The sequence below is a fragment of the Melanerpes formicivorus genome, unplaced genomic scaffold (assembly GCF_026170545.1).
Source record: "Melanerpes formicivorus ecotype bairdi unplaced genomic scaffold, bMelFor1.0.p_v2 SCAF_26, whole genome shotgun sequence".
Taxonomy (NCBI): Eukaryota; Metazoa; Chordata; class Aves; order Piciformes; family Picidae; genus Melanerpes; species Melanerpes formicivorus.
Window position 1 is genome coordinate 484,803 of NW_027142378.1, and position 22,433 is coordinate 507,235.

General features: G+C 49.7%; 1 protein-coding gene across 4 annotated transcripts in view; it reads left to right on the forward strand.

Moving 5' to 3' along the window:
• ZNF451 (zinc finger protein 451) overlaps window positions 1-21,448 on the forward strand; it is a 42,490-nt gene extending 21,042 nt beyond the window's left edge. For 3 of the 4 annotated variants that reach the window (XM_068153421.1, XM_068153419.1, XM_068153422.1), the window contains exons 10-15: window positions 58-1,670; window positions 3,453-3,587; window positions 5,412-5,542; window positions 6,696-6,882; window positions 15,905-15,979; window positions 16,808-17,303. In XM_068153421.1, the coding sequence (XP_068009522.1) occupies window positions 58-1,670; window positions 3,453-3,587; window positions 5,412-5,542; window positions 6,696-6,882; window positions 15,905-15,979; window positions 16,808-16,860 (2,194 nt within the window). In that variant the 3' untranslated portion in view covers window positions 16,861-17,303. Of the gene's footprint in view, window positions 1-57; window positions 1,671-3,452; window positions 3,588-5,411; window positions 5,543-6,695; window positions 6,883-15,904; window positions 15,980-16,807; window positions 17,304-21,066 lie in introns of those variants that run through there. The other variant, XM_068153420.1, reaches the window with a different exon arrangement.
• Window positions 21,449-22,433: the final 985 nt, after the last annotated feature.

Consider the following 22,433-nt stretch of genomic DNA (forward strand, 5'->3'; position numbering starts at 1 on the left):
GATGTTCAGAAACGATTCAGATGGTGCTATAATCTCTGTCTCTGTAACCTGTTCTAGAACACGCTGTCAGGATTCTGGGCCTGTGGCACTGTCCAGGAAGAGCATCGCCCAAGTGGCAGCGATATTTAAAACGAAAGGGTGCTGTGAAAGCTGTAATAAACTGTTTGCTGACAAGGATCAGATCACCCAGCACGAGCAAACCACTCAGCATGAGGTTAAAGTTCTTACCACGGTGGAGGAGTCCGTCTTGATGTTCTGCCACATCAATGGGAAGAAGCAGTCGTACCTGTGCCACGCTGCGGAGCGGTCGAGGCTGCTGCTTAAGAGACATCCGAGTGCGGAGGAGCCTCCCGGCGAGGCGGGGGCCACTCCTGCCAAGCGGAAGAGCCCCTTCAAGGCTGAAGGTGAAGACCAGGTTGCAAACCAAAGCGAAGAGAACACCTGCAAAGTGAGAGCCTGGTTCTGTGAGTGCCTTCAGAAGTTTTTGACGGAAGAGGCCGTGGAGAAGCACGTTTTGTCAGCAAATAGGATCTGTCACAAGTGTGCTGTGTGCGGGAAGCTGGCCGAGAGCTCCAGCATTATCCGCCTGCACATGAGTCGCTTCCACGGGGGAGCACACCTGAACAACTTCCTGCTCTGGTGCAGAGCCTGCTCCGTGGACCTGCTGGGAGAGGAGGATGTTATGGGGCACATCACCGAGTGTCATGGTGGACACACTTACTACTATGAGCAAGAAGCTTTAGAAGACGAAGCCCTGCCTGAAGCAGCGTGCACCTCTGCAGGTGGAAGCACAGCCTGCGTCCTCAGCCCCACAGAGCTGTCCCCGGCGGAGAGCCCCTTGCTGGGCAAGTGGCAGTGCCGCGTCTGCGAGGAGCTGTTTGAGAGCGAGGAGAGCGTCCAGCAGCACTGCTGGTCCCTGGAGAGCCACACCTTCCACATGTACTGCTGCCGCCTCTGCCTCAGCCACTTCCGCAGGGTGGACACGCTGCAGCGGCACTGCCAGGAGTGCCACGGCCGGGAGGTGCCCGCCAGCTTCTTCTGTGGCCTCTGTGGGAGCCTCTTCTTTGACAGAGAGGAAGAATTTCTCGCCCATTATCAGGAGATCCACAGCAGGGACTACACGTTTGTGCCAGAGCGGGTGGAGGCATTGATAAAGGAAGAGGAGAGCTTGGTCCCGGTGGAGAAAGGTTCCCTTCTCACCTGTGGCTGCCAGTCAGCTTACAACTCCAGAGTGAGCAGGAGGAACGATTCCATGAGGTGCCAGCAAGCCCTGCTGCAGAGAGGAAACCTCTCGCTCCTCTGCTGCTGCTGCCCTGCAACCAAACGCAGTGTGGCCGGCATGACCAGGCACCTGGCCAGGCACACGGCGCGGCAGCGCAAGGGACGGATGTACTTCGTCAGGTGCGGCGCCTGCGGCAGGAACTTCGACGATCTTCAGAGCGCCCAGCAGCACTACCACGTGAAACACTGCTTCCTGCAGAAGCCTGACCTCTCGGGCCTGGCCTCGGCCGTGGGAAGTGAAGTCTTCAGCTTCGCAGCGAGCGGGGCTTGTGTGGACAGGAAGCCCCACAGGCAAAAAATTCAAGCATCCCCACCCAGGCCTCAGGAACCACCACAGTCACCTCCCCTGCAGGGACAGAAGGAGGAGGACTCTGAGCTCTCTGCTGAAGGTGTGTATGGGTATTTTCTTTTCACCAGTGTTGTTGTCTCTGCCGCACTGTATCGGCGTCGGTGCAGATCTGTGGCACACCCTTTGCCTACCTGGCAATCCCATGCAGAGTTACAGGCTGGGGTTGGAGTGGCTAGAGAGCTCCCAAACGGAGGTGGACCTGGGGGTACTGATTGACAGCTGCCTGAATATGAGCCAGCAGTGTGCCCAGGTGGCCAGGAGGGCCAATGGCATCCTGGCCTGCGTTAGGAATAGTGTGGCCAGCAGGAGCAGGGAGGTCATTGTGCCCTGTACTCTGCATTGGTTAGGCCGCACCTTGAGTCCTGTGTCCAGTTCTGGGCCCCTCAGTTTAAAAAGGACATCGAAACACTTGAAGGTGTCCAGAGAAGGGCAACGAGGCTGGGGAGAGGCCTTGAGCACAGCCCTGTGAGGAGAGGCTGAGGGAGCTGGGGTTGCTTAGCCTGGAGAAGAGGACACTCAGGGGTGACCTCATTGCCCTCTACAACTACCTGAAAGGTGGTTGTAGCCAGGAAGGGGTTGGTCTCTTCTCCCAGGCAACCAGCACCAGAACAAGGGGGCACAGTTTCAAGCTGCGCCAGGGGAGGTTTAGACTCAAGGTGAGGAGGAAGTTCTTCACTGAGCGAGTCATTCATCATTGGAATGTGCTGCCCAGGGAGGTGGTGGAGTCACCATCCCTGGAGGTGTTCAAGAGGGGATTGGATGTGGCACTTGGTGCCATGGTCTAGTCCTGGGGTCTGTGTTGATAGGTTGGACTCGATGATCCTTGAGGTCATTTCCAACCTTAGTTAATAATGTGATACCCCTGATCTCTAAAGCAGCTCACAAAGCTACAGCTTCAATTCTTGGTGTTTGGGTTCCCAGAAGGTGGACTCAACAATTGATTGCTGCATGCCATATGCATGAATGTTTTGGACAGATATGAGAATCCTGTGGCTGAAATAAGTGATTTTCAAACGAGCTGGGAGCATAATTGGGTGTTAAAACAAGGAGACAATGAAGTTGCTCAGACAGATCTTTCCCCTAGGAAGGGAGAAGTGCTCTAGAGCACACACATGCAAGAGAAACTTCTTGTCTTTGTAAGTACAACCATTTGGGGCCCTGGTGGTGTTCTCTGGCTGGGCAGTACTGTCATTGTAACACCCTCTTCTCTGGCTCCTTAGCTTGCCAGCAAGGTTCAGCTGAGAAGTGATGCTCTCAGTCTGTGTTAGGGTTTGTGCCTTGAGCATGCAAATCATGATATATTTTAAAGTTCATGTTGCTTTTTCCACCCCAGACCAGCCTGTAACTCTTAAGAATGGCCTCAGGAGTGCTGAAGGTGTGCTTTGTTCAGAAACTGGAAGTGTTTCTAAGTTACTTGTGGGGTCACAATGCTTTTGGTTGAAAGGCTGCCGTTTGTGGTCTCAGCTTTTGGGCACCCCAGCAAGTGAATGTCACAGAAGTCTGCCAGAGTAGGGGGTGCACAGCTGAGTATTAGATGGACTGTTAGCATCTCTGAGTGCAGGACAGCAGCTTCCTGTGCCTGCACAGAGCTCTGCAGCTCTGCACCGTCACATAGCTAGGTTCTACCTTTGGCTGGTCTCTGTGTGACTGAGTGCTACTGCAGCTGATTGAAACGAAGCTGTGGACAAGCAGCATTGTGGTTTGTAACTTTGAGCTCCCAGAGCAGCTGAATACACCAATTTTCAAAAGCATGACATAAACTGATGTAAGTCAGCAGAGCAGAAAGGCCAACTTTAAATGCATCCTTTTTATCCTGTTGAAGGTGGTGAACTTCCTGATCTTGACTACCTGAGTACCATGACTCACATTGTGCTGGTGGATCTGGACAACTGGGCAAGCTTATTCACACAGCTGCCAGCTAACCTGAACCAAGGGACATTCTTCTGGGGCTTTCAAGGTAAAAGGGACTGAAGGAAACAGATGAGGTTAACAAACCTACAGAAACACTTGGGCAGAGATTCAAAGATGCTGAGAGCATGAGGAACAGGAACAAGCAGCCACCAGGGGGTTTGAAGTCAGTGTCCCAGGCACCATGCAATAGGAATGTTCTTGGACTTTTCTCTTACCCTTCTCTGCTCTTCTTATTCCTTGTAGACTGTTCCAGAATTGCTGACAGCTTTGGAGTCTGGCTTCTCTGCTGAGCTTGGGCTGTATCATGCTAGGCTTTCATAATTGTCAGGACAGCCATAATGCTCAGATGATTTTCTACTTCCCAAGTCCTTGCTGCTTGTTCTCTTTCCTGGTAGTTCAAAAAGCCATGATTTTACATCTTGCACCTTGAATTTTGTTCTCTCTCTGCCTTGGCCCTTAAGGGTGCCCCTCCTGTACCATCTGTAGATGTATCTGACCAGTAGTGGCACAAAGTGACTGCTAGAGCTCACATTGTTATGGGTCTATAAGAAAAGCTTTGCAGAGCCTACAAATAGCAGGTGCTTAGCTCGGTACCCCTCATGACTGAAACATCTTCTTGTCCCCTTCATGCTTTTTCTACTAATGTTCTGAGTAGCTGCCTGTATGATAATTTTGCCTGTGGTAGTCTGGATACTGCAGCACAGTTTTGAGATGTTGATTGCCTGAAACATACACACCGCTTCAGACTTGTAGGATTTGTCAGGTGTGCTTTATGCTTAGGAAACACCATTGCACTACATTTCTGTACTGAAACTTCTTGATTATCTCTTCCTTTAAAAGGTGATCAGAACCATCCAGAAAGCTGAGTTTCAATGCTGCTGAGGATGGACAGAAGGGCCTGTTGATGCCTGAATCACTTGGGTTTATTTTACTCTTAAGAACAGGTATTCTAGGTAGCTGGTGAAGGCAGAGCAAGTGTGTTAGTGGAAGTCATGAGGTCACTGGTGACAAGGTTGGACTTGATCTTTGAGATCTCTTCCAACCTTGGTGATACTGTGAAAGTCTGAGGAGTTCCAGCAGGCAGCTGTGCCCCTGGGCCTGTAGGCTGATGTCTGGTGGTTAGAAGCTCTGGGGGCAAATCCTCTGCTCTTCTCTGTTACAGTTCTGTGTTTTCCTCAGGCATTCCTTGGTCATTACTTTTCCCTTGCAACCTGTTTTAGATCAGTGTTGATTTTGTCTGTAGCAGGTCTGTTACTCAGTTGTCTTTCTCGTCAGTAACTCCATGGTTTAGGAAACTGTTGAGAAAATAGCTGCATTTCCCCCCAGTTGTAGCTTTCTTTTGCTTATCTTGACTGCATCTAAGTGTTTGCCAGGACTCTGGCATTTGTTTCAGGTGTTGTTCTAGCTTTTTATCTTACTCTTAAAAGAGCCCTGACATGGGATGTGGCAGGCAGGCAGAGTCTTGGGAATTGCATTTGTACAGACTTCTCAGAGAGAAGTGTTTCTCTTACTGTGTCAAGTTCCCAGAGCTCCTCTGCTTCTGTATCTTATCCACAACTCTGCTTACACCTGGGCAAAATAACAGCCTTGTGTCTAAGTGCATGTGATAGCCAGAAGGGAAGTTCTTCAGAATGAGAAGACAGTGGGGGAGAGGCTTTGTGTTAGGAGCAAGCTGGCTTTTTGCCTGTTTGCTTTCTAACTCAACAACAAAGGTTCTTTTAGGCTTCTGCTTATCTGTCTGCTTTCACACTGCTCACAATAAATTGTCTTTATAGCCTGATTTATCTTGGCTTCTGCCTGCTTGCATTCTTCATGGTGGCATTTCTGTGGTTTTGTGGGGTTTTTATTGTTTTTCTTCCTCACTGTTTAGGAGGATACAGCAACTGGAAGCCCCCAGTGCAGTGCAAGATTTACAATTACCTTAAGAGGATTGGATGCTTCTTTCTTCATCCCCGTTGTGGTACCAGAAGAGAAGCAGCAGACTTTGCTCTCTGTGTCCATGTAAGTTGGAGCACCTTTCCTTACTGTTGTGTCTCTGTACCCAGAGAAGAGTGACAGATGATAGTGCTTTTGGTGGGAAGTGCTAACTCCAGATGAGAGATTCCTAGATTGTTTTTGTGTGACTTTGAAGTCCACTTAAAATGATGATGATAAATCTGATGTGAGCTGAGTGGATTTAGCCCAAACAGGATGTCAGCCTGTTACAGAGAGGAAAGATGTTGGTTAGGTAATGAAGGAGAGAGAAATATGAACTCCTTCCTTTCTCTTCAGGTAGCTCAAATCCATAGAATCAATAAGGTTGGAAAAGACCTCAAAGATCATCAAGTCCAACCTGTCACCCAACACCTCATGACTACTAAACCATGGCACCAAGTGCCACATCCAATCCGCTCTTGAACACCTCCAGCGCAGCACATTCCAATGACCAATTACTCTCTCTGTGAAGAACTTTCTCCTCACCTCAAGCCCTAAACTTCCCCTGGCGCAGCTTGAGACTGTGTCCTCATGGTGCTGATTGCCTGGCAGAAGAGACCAACCCCCTCCTGGCTACAACCTCCCTTCAGGTGGTTGTAGACAGGGCTATCTTAAGATGGAGCTGGTTGGGTGCCAGTTTCAGAGACCCTGTTGGCTGATCAAGAGCTGTGCCTCCATTCCATAGTCCTGGGACTCTGGCTGGGTTAGGAGAGGTGCAGGTAAAGGACAGGAATCTGGCATGGCCTGAGAACTCAGATCCTTAATGTAGTGCTTTATCAGTTAGACAAAACTGCCTGAGAACCTAATTACACAAAACAACTCTGTTTTGCAACAGGGTTTGTCTACCAACTTATGCTCTTTAAATGTCTCATAAAATGCTGTGCAGAGATGACCTGTGTTACCTGGAGATGGGTCTGAAGTGCTGCTTTTTAGGAATTTGTCCTGCTGCCCTGTTCTGGCAGCTATTTCCTCCATCTGTTGTCATGGGCACTGAGTGCATACTGTGCCACACTGTTGAAGTAATCCCTGTCATTGTGGTGCAGTCTTCATCGGGCCACAGAAGCAGAGGAGAGTTGCTGCAGAAGGCTTTCGCATGGAGCTGTGTCTTGGGAAAGGTATCCAGACCTGGTGAGGTCAAGAGATGATCTCAGTTCAACAGCTGTGGTTTGTTTGCATGCAGGCTGGGCGTCTGGATGAGCACCTGCCCAAGCAGATCCCCTTCACTATACTGTCCGGAGACAAAAGCTTCCTGGAACTTGAAAATCAGTTTAAGATGACCCAGCGGTCAGCTCGCATCCTAAACCCTCACCACATCGAAGGGGACATGATGTGTGCCTTGCTAAACAGCATTTCAGATACCACCAAAGGTAGAAACTGAACCTTCCACACAATCCTTGCTTTTACTTGACTGTTCTCTCCAATAAAGAGTGAACACTTCTGCTGGTAACACAGCTCATTCCTAAATGTGTCTTCTGTTCTACTGGTATTTCAGAGAGAAACTGTTTGCCTGGGGCAAGCCTTGACACCACACCTCACTCAGCAGTTGTATGCAGTCTACCAAAGTGTCCTCCCTGTGTGCTTTGCTACAGCAGACAAACTTCTTTCAGGCTGAAAGCTCCTTTCAAGTTGAAGATAGGCTGCTTAGAGCACTCTTGGGTGCATAGTGATCAATTTGTGCTCCAGTCTGCTTTGCTTGATTTGGTCTGGGTCTGAATTAAATGAAGCCCTCCTAAAGCATCATTATTCCCCCAAATGCAATTCTCTGCCTGCTCTAACCCTCTCTGCTTCTAGTCACTGGAGTGTCTTCACTGGCACCTGACTCATGCATCCAAACACCTGTTTGGAGCAAAGACATCCATGGAAGCCCTGAAGTTCTCTGGAGTGCCATGTGGTGACACAAGGCATGGTCACAGTGGTTTGAGGCTCTCTGGAGTGCCATATGGTGACACAGGGCATGTTGATATGGTCACAGTGGTTTGAGGTTCTCTGGAGTGCCATATGGTGACACAGGGCATGTTGATATGGTCACAGTGGTTTGAGGTTCTCTGGAGTGCCATATGGTGACACAGGGCATGTTGATATGGTCACAGTGGTTTGAGGTTCTCTGGAGTGCCATATGGTGACACAGGGCATATTGAAATGGTCACAGTGGTTTGAGGTTCTCTAGAGTGCTGTGGTGACACAGGGCATGTTGACATGGTCACAGTGGTTTGAGGTTCTCTGGAGTGCCATATGGTGACACAGGGCATGTTGACATGGTCACAGTGGTTTGAGGTTCTCTGGAGTGCCATATGGTGACACAGGGCATATTGAAATGGTCACAGTGGTTTGAGGTTCTCTGGAGTGCTGTGGTGACACAGGGCATGTTGACATGGTCACAGTGGTTTGAGGTTCTCTGGAGTGCTGTGGTGACACAGGGCATGTTGACATGGTCACAGTGGTTTGAGGTTCTCTGGAGTGCTGTGGTGACACAGGGCATGTTGACATGGTCACAGTGGTTTGAGGTTCTCTGGAGTGCTACATGGTGACACAGGGCATGTTGACATGGTCACAGTGGTTTGAGGTTCTCTGGAGTGCTGTGGGGACACAGGGCATGTTGACATGGTCACAGTGGTTTGAGGTTCTCTGGAGTGCTGTGGTGACACAGGGCATGTTGACATGGTCACAGTGGTTTGAGGTTCTCCGGAGTGCTGTGGTGACACAGGGCATGTTGACATGGTCACAGTGGTTTGAGGTTCTCTGGAGTGCTAAATGGTGACACAGGGCATGTTGGTTTTATGCAGGGATATTAGGAGAGTTTTGAGTCAAATTGGTTTTGTGCAAAGGAGCACCAGAGCTGAGAAGAGTTTTAATTCTGCTCAGTGTTTTAGTGTCTTGCAGTAGAGTTTCCTTGTAGGATGTGATGCTTCTTTGTAGCCCCAGTGCTGCTTTTCCTGGCTTTTTGTTGTGGTTTTAGGGCCTTGTGTACTGAGTGCATGTTACAGAAAGTGGTTTTAGGGCCTTGTGTACTGAGTGCATGTTACAGAAAGTGGTTTTTCTGAATTAGCCCTGAAATGTGCTGCTGGTCTTGATGCAGGTGTGAAGTTATCACCTGGTGCTGCTGCTCTGCCAGGGACAGTCAAGTGCTAGCACTGAGTGGTGAATTGGCATTGATCAATTAAAGGGAACAAGAAATACATGCTAATTAAATGGAGTCCTGAAAAAAACTCCCTGTGGTGAGCTGCAGCCACATGCTTCTGACACAGGAAAGGTGCTCACAGTCTTATGGCTGCCCCATGCATGTGCTGGTCTGGATTTGTCAGCTGGGCTATGGAGAGGTGATTGCCAGCCAGAACCAGCTGTACCAGTAAAATCTCTTGGCACAGTTAGCTACAGAGCTGCCACTTTTCACCAGTGCACTTCTCTTGGCTCAGTTCCCCATGAAGCTGCAGCTGAACCTCTGTGTTCCCACTGTGAGTGTTGCTGTTGTGGAGCGTGCTGGAATTGCTGGACAGACAGATCTCTTCTGGTGTCTGTAGAGCTGTAACAGCATACTGGTGTGGGAGGCTGCTTCTGCTGTAGGAGTTCTGTGTGTTTTGGGGAGGAGGAGATGGAGAAAGCTGTGACTTGCAAGCAGTCAGTCTGTGTCTGGGTCAGCTGAGCTGGAGGGGCTTCCCTTTCTGGTGCAGTTCACTGTGTGGCCTCAGGACGTGAGACACTGCTGCTCCCTGCCTGGTAGCTGTGCTAGTACAGCTTTATTCCTGCTGGCTCAGAGGGGATGGCTTGGATCTGCTTTCCATGTATAAGTTATACTCCAGTGTCTTTCCTAGATTGAGCTTGCTTTCAGAAGTTGCCTAATCTAACCCTTCTTAATGAATAGAATAGAATTAACCAGGTTGGAAAAGACCTTTGAGATCATAAAATCTAACCTATCACCCAACACCCTCTAATCAACTAAACTACCCCCCACCTGGCTACAAACTCCCTTCAGGGAGTTGCAGACAGCAAGAAGGTCTCCCCTGAGCCTCCTCTTCTCCAGGCTAAGCAACCCCAGCTCCCTCAGCCTCTCCTCACAGGGCTGTGCTCCAGACCTCTGCCCAGCCTCATTGCCCTTCTCTGGCCATGTTCAAGAGTCTCAATGTCCTTAAATTGAGGGGCCCAGAACTGGACACAGGACTCAAGGTGTGGCCTAACCAGTGCTGAGCACAGGGGCAGAATGACTTCCCTGCTCCTGCTGGCCACACTGTTCCTCATGCAGGCCAGGATGCCATTGGCCTTCTTGGCTACCTGGGCACTCTGCTGGCTCATGTTCAGCCTACCACTGACCAGTACCCCCAGGTCCCTTTCTGCATGGCCACTCTGACCCCAGCCTGTAGCACTGCATGAGGTTGTTGTGGCCAATGTGTAGAGTCCTTTCTTTCAAGGTCCTTCTATTAATATTGAATTTACTCATTACAATGATGAGCACTGCTGAGATGGCCCAAACCTTACCTTGCTGCCTGGTCATTGTGCATCTCACTTAACTTAGACATGTGGTTATTACTTTACAAAACAACCAACCAAAAAAACAACCAAAAAACCACACAAAGCTACAAACAACCACCAACAGCAAACCCCTCAGCGAGGAATAGAATTGTTTTGAGCCGTTCTTGGTCCCCTTCTCCAGGCAGTGTCAGCAGGGAGGCCCCAGACAGTGAGAGCTGCCTTGGTCTGCTGTTCCTACATTAAACCAGAATAATAGAGCTCTCCCTTTGCCACACCAGGCCTGTGTTCACCATGTAGTGTGGTGGCATTGCCAAGAGTCCCTGGAGTGCTTTAGGAGAAGGTAAGGCCACTGCGTGGTGCCCTCGCTGCACGGCGCAGCAGCAGCCAGCCTTGGTGTGGTGCAGCGCCGCAGGGCTGAGGTGGGAAGTCAGGCTGTGTGTCACAGAGCTGCAGCTCCAACTGGCTTTCTGAAGCCTGTGGCCGTTACTGTAGAGGGAGAAACCAGTGGGAAACAGTTACCACATAGAGTTGTGTTGAAAATTTAAGGCAGTTGTTGGCATTGGGTGAGCTTCAATGTGAAAAATCTGTTTCCCTGTTGGGATTGCATTAAGAACAGTGTGGCCAGCAGGAGCAGGGAAGTCATTGTGCCCCTGTACTCTGCATTGATTAGGCTGCACCTTGAGTTCTTCAAGTTCTTCACCGAGAGAGTCATTTGACATTTGAATGTGCTGCCCAGGGAGGTGGTGGAGTCCCCATCCCTGGAGGTGTTCAAGAGGGGATTGGATGTGGCACTTGGTGCCATGGTCTAGTCATGGAGTCTGTGTTGATAGGTTGGACTCAATGATCCTCGAGGTCTCTTCCAACCTTAGTTATACTGTGATACTGTGAGTGTGGCAGTCTCCCACAGGTGCCACAGCTGCCCTGGTGAAGCATGTCATCAGGACTGCTGTGGGAACTGTGGTGCATGCGTTCATTCTGAAATAAATGCCAGTCCCTGTGTGCTGCAGTAGGCCAGCAGCAGCATGCTGCCTTTAGGAGACCATTTGCTGCAGTGTGTGCATGGCTTCCCTCAGAGATATGAAGAGAGCAGGCAAGACACTCTTATTCCAGGCACTTGCTTTCTGCTGCTGAGGCTGAGTTCATCAGTGCAGGGGTGTTTGGTTTGTGCAGAAGGCACAACATGTGTGAATGCAGTGGTCTGAGAGGGCAAGAGGAGGCTCCAGTGTCTGCCTTGACTCCTTTGCATACAGACAAGCACTGTGATTGCCTTGCGGGTCTTGACCCCTCAGTGTCTGGCCATGACTGTGCTGCTGCAGCTTGCAGCTCTGATGAGTGCTGAGCAAAGCTGATGGCAGGTTAGGGACCGTCACACTCACCCTGGTGCTGGCAGGAGTGCCATAGCTTGGGGATAAAAGTGACTTTCCCTGTGAGTCGATGGGTTTAGCTTAACTGTGTTTCTCAGTCAGACTCAAATACCATCCTTCACTGCCTGAGCTCTGAAATGAAACACACTTTTTAATTAGAAAAGGCTTAGGCTCTGTGAGTATTCCTCCTTTCCTTGAGAGCCAGCCTGTCTCATGGCTGTCAGTGGATGGCGTGGTGCAGCACCGTGTTTGCCGCCAGCGGCAGAGCCACCCGCAAGACAGCAGCCACCCCAAGGTGTGGATTTGCTGCGCTTTAATCTGCTCTCCTCCTGGCACAGTAAAATGACAGATTCAGCTGTCAGTCAGGAATATCCTGCTGCACAACCAGCCAGGCTGACTAGGGAGAGATGGCCCAAAATATGCACACACTCAGGGAATGGAAAATCCCCCCACTGGTGCCCTAGGTGTATCCAGGTACCCTCACCGGGGAGCAGTGAGGGCTGGTGCTGAGGGCAGAAGGTCTGACTGCCAGGGTGGATGTAGTTAGAGGTTGGGGAGTTGAGAGCTTCAGTTTCTGTCATAGAATCAATAAGGTTGGAAATGACCTCAGAGATCATCAAGTCCAACTTATCACCCAACACCTCATGACTACTAAACCATGGCTTCAAGTGCTACATCCAGTCCCCTCTTGAACACCTCCAGGGATGGTGACTCCACCACCTCCCTGGGCAGCACATTCCAATGGCCAATTACTCTTTCTGGGAAGAACTTTCTCCTCACTTCCAGCCTAAACTTCCCCTGGCACAGCTTGAGACTGTGTCTTCTTGTTCTGCTGCTGGGTGCCTGGGAGAAGAGACCAATGCCCTCCTGGCTACAATCTCCTTTCAGGTAGTTGTAGACAGCAAGAAGGTCTCCCCTGAGCCTCCTCTTCTCCAGGCTAAGCAACCCCAGCTCCCTCAGTCTCCTCACAGGGCTTGTGCTCGAGGCTTCTCCCCAGCCTCATTGCCCTTCTCTGGACATGTTCAAGTGTCTCAATGTCCTTCTTAAATTGAGGGGCACTTGAATGAACAGAAGAATGAGCATCTGTAGGGAGAGATGTATAGAGTGCAGCCTCAGTTGCACTGAGGAAGGGAAGCTTTGTCTTTGTGTGAACCCTCAGCAGGTAGTAGCTGTGCTTGCTTTTACAGATGTTACCTTAATGATGAGAGCAGCAGGTGGTGCAGAGGACTATGTGGGGAGGATCCTCCATGGATACACTGAACAAGGAATAAAGGGAAGGATTCTGCAAGGCAAGGAACAGTGTCTTCAAGGCAGCAGGATCACACATAGAGAAGTTGATTGCCAGTGAAGGCAGGGGTAGGGTGCTGAGTACAGGTTTTGGCTAAGTAGTTACTGGGATCTGAAGGAAGTAACTTTAATGGTTTCCTCAGGTAAGGTAGCACTAAAGCTTCAGCCATGAGCTGTAAAGGGTCAGTGGCTGCAGAGACAGCTCAGGGTGGTGGTGATGTCACACACATTGGGATGGGAAATGGGCAGGGGGGGATTCAGAGTTACAGAAGGAGCAGTGGAGCTGGGGTGGGAGACTGCAGTCAGGAAGGGTATGAAGCTGTGCTGTGAGGGAGGAGGAGCAAGGCCAGGGAAGGAAAATAGTCTCTGGTGAGATAGAGGAACTGGTAACCCTGAGGGGGATTAAGGGCATGGTGGTGATTAAGGAGGTGGCAGCTGAGGATGCCAGAGTAGAGAATCAGATACAGGGGGGAGCTGAGCTGCATTATCCAGGTTCAGGCTGTGGTACTTTGATGCCAGGACAGGGGTTGCACTTGCACTCTGTGACAGGTCCCTGCTGGCTTCCCAGGATAGGTTTGCATGAGAGACTCATGAAATAGCAAAACCTCACTCTTTTCTCCCATCTGTGGGGGTGATGGTTTTGATCTGAGCTCTGCATTCATCCAGAATTTGCTCTCCTTTATTCTCAGTTTTGTTCTAGCAGGAGTTGGGCCATGCTCAGGGGCAGCAGTGAGCAGCAGGGTTTCTTGGAGAGAGTAGGTATGGTCAGACTTTTCCAGCTGTTGTTCATTTAACAACAGAAAAGGGTCATATCTCAAGATCTCCTGGCTGAGAAACTGGGCAGTTGTTTTTCCTCTGACCTCAAAGGAGCTGAGAGCTACAGTGTGCTAAGGACCTGAACAAGGGAGACAGGACTTGCCTGATTTCTCCAAATCAAATGTTCTCATTGATTCTTCAGAAGATGCCAGCAGTACCAGGAGTACATGCTGATGAACTGGGGGTTGGATGAGCAAACAGGTGGGTTGAAAACTGGCTGAATGGCCAAACCTGGAACACCTGAGGCGTGAAGTTCAGTTGGAGGCCAGTAACCAGCTGTGTGTGCCAGGGATCAACACTGCTTCTGGGCCTGGTTAATGTCTTCATTGAAGACCTAGATGGGGGGACTGAGTGTACCCTCAGACCTGCTGATGACACAAAACTGGCAGTGGTAGCTGATAAAACCAGAGGGTTCTGCCCTCCAGAGGAACCTGGATGACCTAACAGGAGCTTTTAGAAAGTTCAGCAAGTGCAAAGCACCAGTGGATGCTGACCAGGGATCAAGCAGCTGGGAGGCAGCTTTGCAGAAAAGGACCTGGGGATCCTGGAGAACACCAAGCTGACCATGAACCAGAAATGTCCTCTCAATGCTAAGAGCAGTACCCTGGGCTGCATTAGGAGGAGTGTTGGCAGCAGGTTTGAGGAAAATGATCCATTCCCACTGTAAGGCCATCACTGTCCACTTCTGAGCTCCCTGGTACAGCAGCATCTTGGTTAAAAACCTTCTGAATGGGCAGCTGGCTCTGGGTGGCCCTGCTTGAGCTGGACAAGATGACCAGAGGCCCCTTCCAGCCTGATCCATTCTGTGATATTTGCATGGAGTATGTTCTTAACTGGAATCCAGGATCTCCTTGGGAACAGAGCTGGGTCACAGGGTGTGACATTCAGTGGAGCACAGTGACCTGTTCCCTGATGTCTTCTGACTTGCAGAGTTCATCTCTCCAGTCACTTGGCCTTCCCTTGCCTCAGCTGGACAAGGGGTGAGTTCCACTCAAATAGTTGGTGCTCTCCAGCCCCTAAAGGAAGCTGCATTCCTGCTCATGCCCCTACTTGAAGCATTTCTGCCTGGGGCTTTGGCCTGCAGACAGCTTTTTGTCTGACTATTCACAGCCTTATCCCTTATTCCTATAGAGCCATGTCCAAACATCTCCAGTTCTCTTATTTACTGCTTTTTGTGCCTTTAGTCTTGGCTCTGCAGGTTTGGGGAGGGTGGAGTGGAGCACTGAGGACAAGCACAGCCATGATTTCAGGCTTGGGTAGGGAAAGTGTTGGTATAATTTGAGACACTGACAAGTCCTTGCGTTTAAAGCTCCTAAGGAAAGTTTGACTCTGTTAGTTTTTTACCTTTCACCAAGTCAGGTTTCAGAGAGTCCAGCAGCTGCCTTCCTGGGAAGCTGGGTGTGCATGCATGCAGGTAGGCCTCAGTAATGAGCAGTGAAGGCAGTGTAGCTCCTCACACTGAAGGTGCTCAGAACCACACTTGGCTACCAAGGGATTGCCCTCCCCCATCAGCACTGATTATTTTCAGGTTTCATAGTTTCTGGCAGTGGAATGGTGATGTCTTGAACTATGCTTTAAGCAAACCTGTGCTATGTGATCTTGTGGCTGTCCAGTAGTGTTTGGTTATTGGCTGGTTGATGCAGAGCTCAATCCTGGGGCAGGCAGATTGCTTGCCAGTTGTGTCAGGGCTTTGCTCGTGCCTGTGTTCCAGCAGCAGTGTGTGCTTCTGTCACCCGGTGGTGTGTTTGGGATGGAGTGATGAGCAGCAGGCTTCAGCCAGGTGACACCTGCATTAATGCAGGAGATGAATCCTAAACTTGCCTAAAATAGCTCTATCTACAAATCCTGCTTTAGCATCCATAGCTGTCCTGGCAGTGAAGCCAGCTTAGCTCCTGCTGTGTGCTGTTTGGAAGCACAGGGGCCAGGTCAGCCTGATGGCAAATACTTTTAAGACCTCAGCACAGAGAGCATCTCCTAAATTAGCAGTGGCCTGTAGCAGAATGAATGCATCATGTCACTTGCTGCCCTGCTTCTTTTTAACCTGCTGAGACTGTTTAAAACCAAGGGGGGTGGGGGAGCAGCACTCGACGAACACCCAACGCACACACAAACCAACAAACTCATGCCTTGGGTACACTGGTCCCTACCAGGCACTGAACTGGAGCTGGAGCCAGCCTCATGAAGAGCTCCTTTACAGAGGGAGGAGATTTGGCTGGGCTTGCCTTAGGAGTTAGCAGGGTAGACCAAGTGTACAGAGGCTGGAAGGACACTTGCTGAATGGCACTGCTCAGTGCAGCTACAGCACTCCACTACCACTGCAAAGTATTTCTGTCCTGATGGCCAGCTCCTAGAGAGGGCATTCAAACCTAGGGGCTGTCCAGTAGGAGAAATGCAAGGTGGGACTGCTAAGGGTTTGGATTATAAGTGATGTGTAATTTGTGCTGCATTTGCATTTAAGGTTCAGATAGTGAAGACAATGAAGATATTGAAGTAACCAAGCAGAGGAGCTTAGAAGATGAAGAGAAATGGCAAGGTGGTCTGTTCATTTCTGCTTTTCTGTGTTGGGACTGCTGTTAATTGTGCAAGACACACACACTGAACTTGCAATGGGTTTTACAGCAAGGGACCTCTTAGGAATGCTCTCTAAACATACTGGGCAGCTTTGAGTAGGTTAGAAGACTGAAATGAGTGACAAACAACAATTACCTAACCTACAGTGTGCCAGCAGACCCAAAGTCTATTTTACTGCCACCCCAGGGGGCCTTGTGCAGTTAAAGACAGCCTACTTTGTACCAGTTGCATCTGAGTAGCTGAGTAAATAATTCAGAAGGTGGTGTATCTCAGCAAAGCACTCTATAGGTGTGTGCACTAGCCTGAATGAGCAGTGCAGCTGGCTGCTCACATCTCACCTTTGTGCACCTGACCTTGTTGTCATCCTTTTGCTGTTGTGCTCAGTGCTGTGTGGAGTTCACACAATGTAGTTACTTTTGGTGACAGACTACAGGCACTTGAAAATCATTTTTAAAGGCTTCACTCTGCTTTTCCAGACACCTGCTGATTAGAATGACTTTGGTCCCAAAGCTGCTCAGTCAGCTTGCCTCCCTGTCCCACAGCCGGGCAGACCCTTCTAGAACAGTGTACACACAGGTTCCAGTCTTGGTATGGTTCTGACCAGTAACTGTGTAGCTGCATGATCCTTTTCAGCCAATCACTTAGTTTAGGGCTGCCCTGAGTTCACAGAATCACTGAATGGGTTGGGTTGGAAGGGGCCTTGAAGATCATCCAGTACCAACCTGCTGCCATGTGCAGGAACACCTCAGTCCCAGTGCACCTCAGTAATCAGCGCTTTGTGTTTCTATAGAGCAAGATGCAGAGCTGGAAGAAGCTATCAAGAGAAGCCTTGAGGAGATGTGAATGAAGATCCTTCAGTACAGTGACCCCATGCCATCCCAGCTGCTCACCACAGGAGAAGCTGGTTTGTGTATCACAAAGGTTGGGAACACCGCTTCGGACCCACGTCGGTATCTTGAGTTGTTGGACTTGTGATCTGATGTCCTCTGCCACGCTGGGGAAGAGCTGCAGTTGATGGATGTCTGCTGCACTATGTTGTGTGTGACACCCAAGGAGATTTCAGCCTTGTTTCTGTTTCTAAGGGGCGATGGCCCAAGTCTCTCTGGCCTGGCTGTTTGAGTTGTTGCCTGTGTCACAGGCTGGTCTTGCTGGGGGGGTTCAGTTGTTGTTCACCTTGGGTTTTTTAATTGGTTCTTGTATTTGGTTTTTCTGTCACAAAATGTCATTGTCTTTATTTGCTTTTCCATGTGTTCTTGGGAGCAGTTAATAAACTCCAGCTGGTTGGATTGGCCTGGCTGACCTTGTTAAAAAGAGAAGATTTGTAACCTTCACACAGGGCCTAACTAACTCTTGCCTGTGGCCAGGCTCACCTTCAGTTTGTCTGTGGCCTGTTGCATTCTCACTGCCAATCTCAGGTTTGTTGCACTCCTGTTCAAAGCTGAGGGTGTAGCTCACAGTGCTGCTGGAAGATTTGGGAACTGTCTTTAGCTGCTGTCTCAAGCTAGCAAATGTTTCATACCAAACTCCTCTAATAAAGGGTGGAATAAGACAGAACCATTTTCATCCTCAAAAACCATTTCAGTCCAGGGTCCAGAAGCTTTGGGGCAGGCTTTTTGCCCCAGTGCAGAACCTAAAGCTGCAGGTTTCTTTTACATGAAAATAATGTTTCAACTGGGGAAAGTTCTTAGCTTACTGGATGTTTAAAACCAGGTAGATGGTCTTCTGCATGAGGCTGTTAGGTTAGGGTTTGGTGGTGTGCTTTACTCCTCATAACATCCTGTCTCCAGTCTAAGGTTTGCTTGAGCCCCAGAGGAGCTGGCTAGGTGGGTTGCAGACATGTATTTCTTTGTGGAATTATGTTTAGGAAGCCCCATGTGTGTGCCTGCACACTCATCTGGAGCTCCAGTTGTTAAAAGCCTTGTGTTGGCCTCCTCACCTGCTTACCAAACCCCAACTACTGCTATTGTGGCTTGTAGAAAACAGCCTGACAGAATTCCAGTCTCTGCAGTCCTTTTTTAGGTTAAAAGTAGCCTCCAGAATTGCCAAAGTCTTAAGATTTGGCCACATTTTCTTCAGTCTTTTTGAGGGCTCTCTTAACTCTGAAGTTGTTCTCTGCCATCACAGGCTTGTGAAACTCTTGCTTGCAGAAGAGCAGAGAATATTTGATTGTTCAAATCCTGCCTGTAGAGACATGTGACTTGTTACTCACCACCCTCTCAGGGTGCTGCACTTTGTTCTTCAGCTGGAAAAGCTCTCCTGGAAATGGTTGTGTTTCAAGAATTTAATGCTTCTGGCTGGGGAGTCTTGTTGAACTGGCTGACATGTTTGAGGTTTGCCCTGCATGTGCTGGGAGGTTTGTCTGCCTTCACAAGCATAATTCCTCTGTTGAAGGAGCTTGCCCAGCATCCTTTCTTTGTACTAGAAGTGATTTGTCCTGCCCTTCGTAAGAGAACTTGGGTTTGTGGTGATGTTTGAGTCCACCCTTCATTAGTCTAAGCCTGTGGTGCTTTCACATACTTCCCTTTGATGAGGAAAGTCTGATTTCCACCTGGCTGCCACCAGCTGTTCATTTTAATGCCCTTAGTTTCTGTGTGGTGAATGCCTAAGTTTTACAAAGCTGAAATAGGGACAGGAAGAGATAGGAACAAGGCTCTCACCTCTTTGGTGCTCTGAGTGCCATGCTCTTCCACACCAGCCAGAATCCCTGCTTTGGCCATATGCAGAGGCAAGAGATTGCAGGCAAGTCAGTGCAACTGTTACTGAAGTGTGGTGCCTGCCTGATTGCTTCTGAAGTTTTAATAAACATGATAAAAAATAGGCAATCCTGTTGTAAGCTGCTTGCTTTGGCTGTGGTTGGTGGTGGTGGGTTAATGCTCTCAGCTCCTCAGGGTTTAGAGCAATGGCCACTGCTGTTGTGCAGTGCTCACAGCGTGCAAACCTTTCAGTCTTTACCAAACATGGTGAAGTTTGCAGAGGTATGGAGCTACCCTGTCTGCTTGCTTAAAAGGGAAGTGTTCTATCATCTGCTGGTGCTCTCCTAGCAGTGTTTACAGTGGCTGCATGACTTGGAAGGCGGTGAGGAGGATGGGTGATGAATTGTCTCAGAGTTAGTTTGGAAACATTGGCTGTCATTAGCACAAAGCTCCTTTCTGGCTGCTCTCAGGAGCTTTAGTAAAGGCCAGGTCTCTGCTTCTTTGATGGTTCCAAATCTCCCCACATTTTCTGTAGAAGTTCTTCATTCAGGTGGCTTAGAGCTGGGTTGGCACAGTCTGGGTCAAGCTGTGTGGGCTAAGATACCACAAAAGTGGGTGTGAGCCATGTGGAAAACCCAAGTGCATGCCAGATGTGCACTGGGATGGCAAAGCTCTGTGTGCACAGAGATTTAAAGTTCCCTCTGAATCTGTGCAAGTTCCCTTTGACTGCAGCATCCAAACTTTTGTGAATCCCTGCATTTGATTGGGGTTTTTGGCTCTAAGTTCCAGCAACAATCAGCTGAGCCTCTACAGCTGTACAGAACAGAGTAAACCAGGTTGGGAGAGATCTTCAGGATCATTGCATCCAGCCTATCATCCAACACCATCTAATCAACTAAACCATGGCACCAAGTACCCTATCAAGTCTCCTCCTGAACACTTCCAATGATGGTGACTCCACCACCTCCCTGGGCAGCACATTCCAATGGCTATGAAAAATCTCTTCCTAACATCCAGTCTAAACCTCCCCTAGCACAGCTTGAGACTGTGTCCTCTTGTTCTGGTGCTGGTTGCCTGGGAGAAGAGACCAACCCCCACCTGGCTACAACCTCCCTTCAGGGAGTTGCAGACAGCAAGAAGGTCTCCCCTGAGCCTCCTCTTCTCCAGACTAAGCAACCCCAGCTCCCTCAGCCTCTCCTCACAGGGCTGTGCTCCAGACCCCTCCCCAGCTTTGTTGCCCCTCTCTGGACACCTTCCAGCAACTCAACATCCTCCCTAAACTGGGGGGCCCAGAACTGGACACAGGACTCAAGGTGTGGCCTAACCAGTGCTGAGTACAGGGCACAATGACCTCCCTGCTCCTGCTGGCCACACTGTTCCTGATGCAGACCAGGATGCCATTGGCCCTCTTGGCTGCCTAGGCACACTGCAGGCTCATGTTCAGCCTACCATCAACCAGGACCCCCAGGTCTCTCTGCCTGGCTGTTCTCCAGCCACTCTGACCCCAGCCTGTAGCACTGCAGGCTGGCCCATTTGCTAGCCAGTTATTCTCTCCATGAGAATGAACTGCTGCGTGTCCTGAAATGGTCACAGCAGCTCTTGGATCACTTCTGAGACAGCTTTGCACAGGCTTCTGCCAGGTTTGGGACCTCAGGGCTCACCCACACGCTGGAAGGGCTGTCACAGGTACAGGCAGACCCAGGGCTGGCTCCCACTGGCATTGGGTCACAGCAGCAGCAAGGATAGTAGCACAGGCTCACCAGCTGCTGAGTACGGGGCAGCCTGCTGTGAGAGCAGCTCTGTACTGAAAACACCTCCTGAAGGATCACCCTGGCTCATCTCTGCTGCTGCTGGTCGGTGCTGGGGCACCTGCCAGCTGGCCCAGGCCGTGTCTGCATCCTGCTGCTGTGCAGGTGTGTTTCCATGACACCTGTGTATAAAAAAGTTTCTTCAGGTGAGGTGCCTGCTGGTGAAGGGAGGGAAATCACCTGGCATGCATTTCTGGGGTGTGGACCTTTCCTTTGATCCCATTCCATGACAACTCATGTGAGTGGCAGGGTATGTGGCAAGGTTTTTATCAGCATCTGGAGAAACGCACAGCTGGAGCTAAGGGGTGTCAGCAGCACTGTGACCACTGGTAGCTAATGCAGTGGGTGTTGGAGAGGTGGTTCCTGCACTTCTGGAATGCTGAGAAGATGACATAAAACAGAAGGGGAAATGCCTTCATTCTGGTCTTCTACCTTTGTTTTGCCCACAGAAGTAATCTGATGCTTTCTGCAGTGCTGTCATTGCAGTTATGTCTGACAGGTTATCAGCCACAGCTGGAGGTTGTAATCAGCACTTTGTGTTTCTATAGAGCAAGATGCAGAGCTGGAGGAAGCTATCAAGAGAAGCCTTGAGGAGATGTGAATGAAGATCCTTCAGTACAGTGACCCCATGCCATCCCAGCTGCTCACCACAGTGGAAGCTGGTTTGTGTATCACAAAGGTTGGGAACACTGCTTCGGACTCACGTCGGTATCTTGAGTTGTTGGAGTTGTGATCTGATGTCCTCTGCCACGCTGGGGAGCAGCTGCAGTTGATGGATGTCTGCTGCACTATGTTGTGTGTGACACCCAAGGAGATTTCAGCCTTGTTTCTGTTTCTAAGGGGCGATGGCCCAAGTCTCTCTGGCCTGGCTGTTTGAGTTGTTGCCTGTGTCACAGGCTGGTCTTGCTGGGGGGGTGTTCAGTTGTTCACCTTGGGTTTTTTAATTGGTTCTTGTATTTGGTTTTTCTGTCACAAAATGTCATTGTCTTTATTTGCTTAATAGACTCCAGCTGTCTGGATTGGCCTGGCTGACCTTGTTAAAAAAGAGAAGCTTTGTAACCTGCACACAGGGCCTAACTCTTGCCAGTGGCCAGGCTCACCTTCGGTTTCTGTGGGCTGTTGCTCACATGTGTCAGGATCAGGACCTCCTAGTTAGTTTGTATTTTTATAATGTGTGTTTTTTTCAGTGGCAGCCTAGTGGAGTGTTGGGTTTCATGGCTGGAAGTTTGCCAGGCGTGGTTCCCCTCCCCCATCCGAGGCTAGAAGAACTTTTCCCTGGGGGTAGAAGCTCTCTAGTGGGTATGAGAGCAGCTGCCTTACTGCTGTATGCTCTCATCTCTAATGGACAGGAAGCTTTGGATGAATGACTGGGGATGTGTTAATGATTTTTGTGCTGTCCTTACTTTAAGCTGAAACATTATTTCTGTGTTTAAAATTGTGATCTGTGCCACCCTTCATTTAAAAATGCCTGTGTAGCTTCCCCAGCCTGTTGCCCTGCAGTGAAGGCAAGAGAAGGCCAGGCTGAATCACAGAATCACCAAGGTTGGAAGAGACCTCAAAGATCATCAGGTCCAACCTGTCACCACAGACCTCAGGACTAAACCATGGCTGCAGCTGTTTCTGAAATTCCTGTCAATGACCTGTCAGTTTGCTTCTAGCTGCTGCAAACACAATTGTCGTGGAAACAAATACTTGGTGTGGAGAATAAGATGAGGCCAATGCTGGATTGTTCTGTTTTCTGACTCTGCATTCCTGACAGTCAGAACAGTGGCAGCTGGCACCATGGTTAGAAAAGCTGGAAGGGGTTTCAGTGATGGCTATGATAGAATTGCCACCCCTGAAACGAGCAGAACAAGTAAGAGCCTGGGTACCTCAGTGCTCACTAGCACCCACACCACCAGGCGGAACTGCTCCA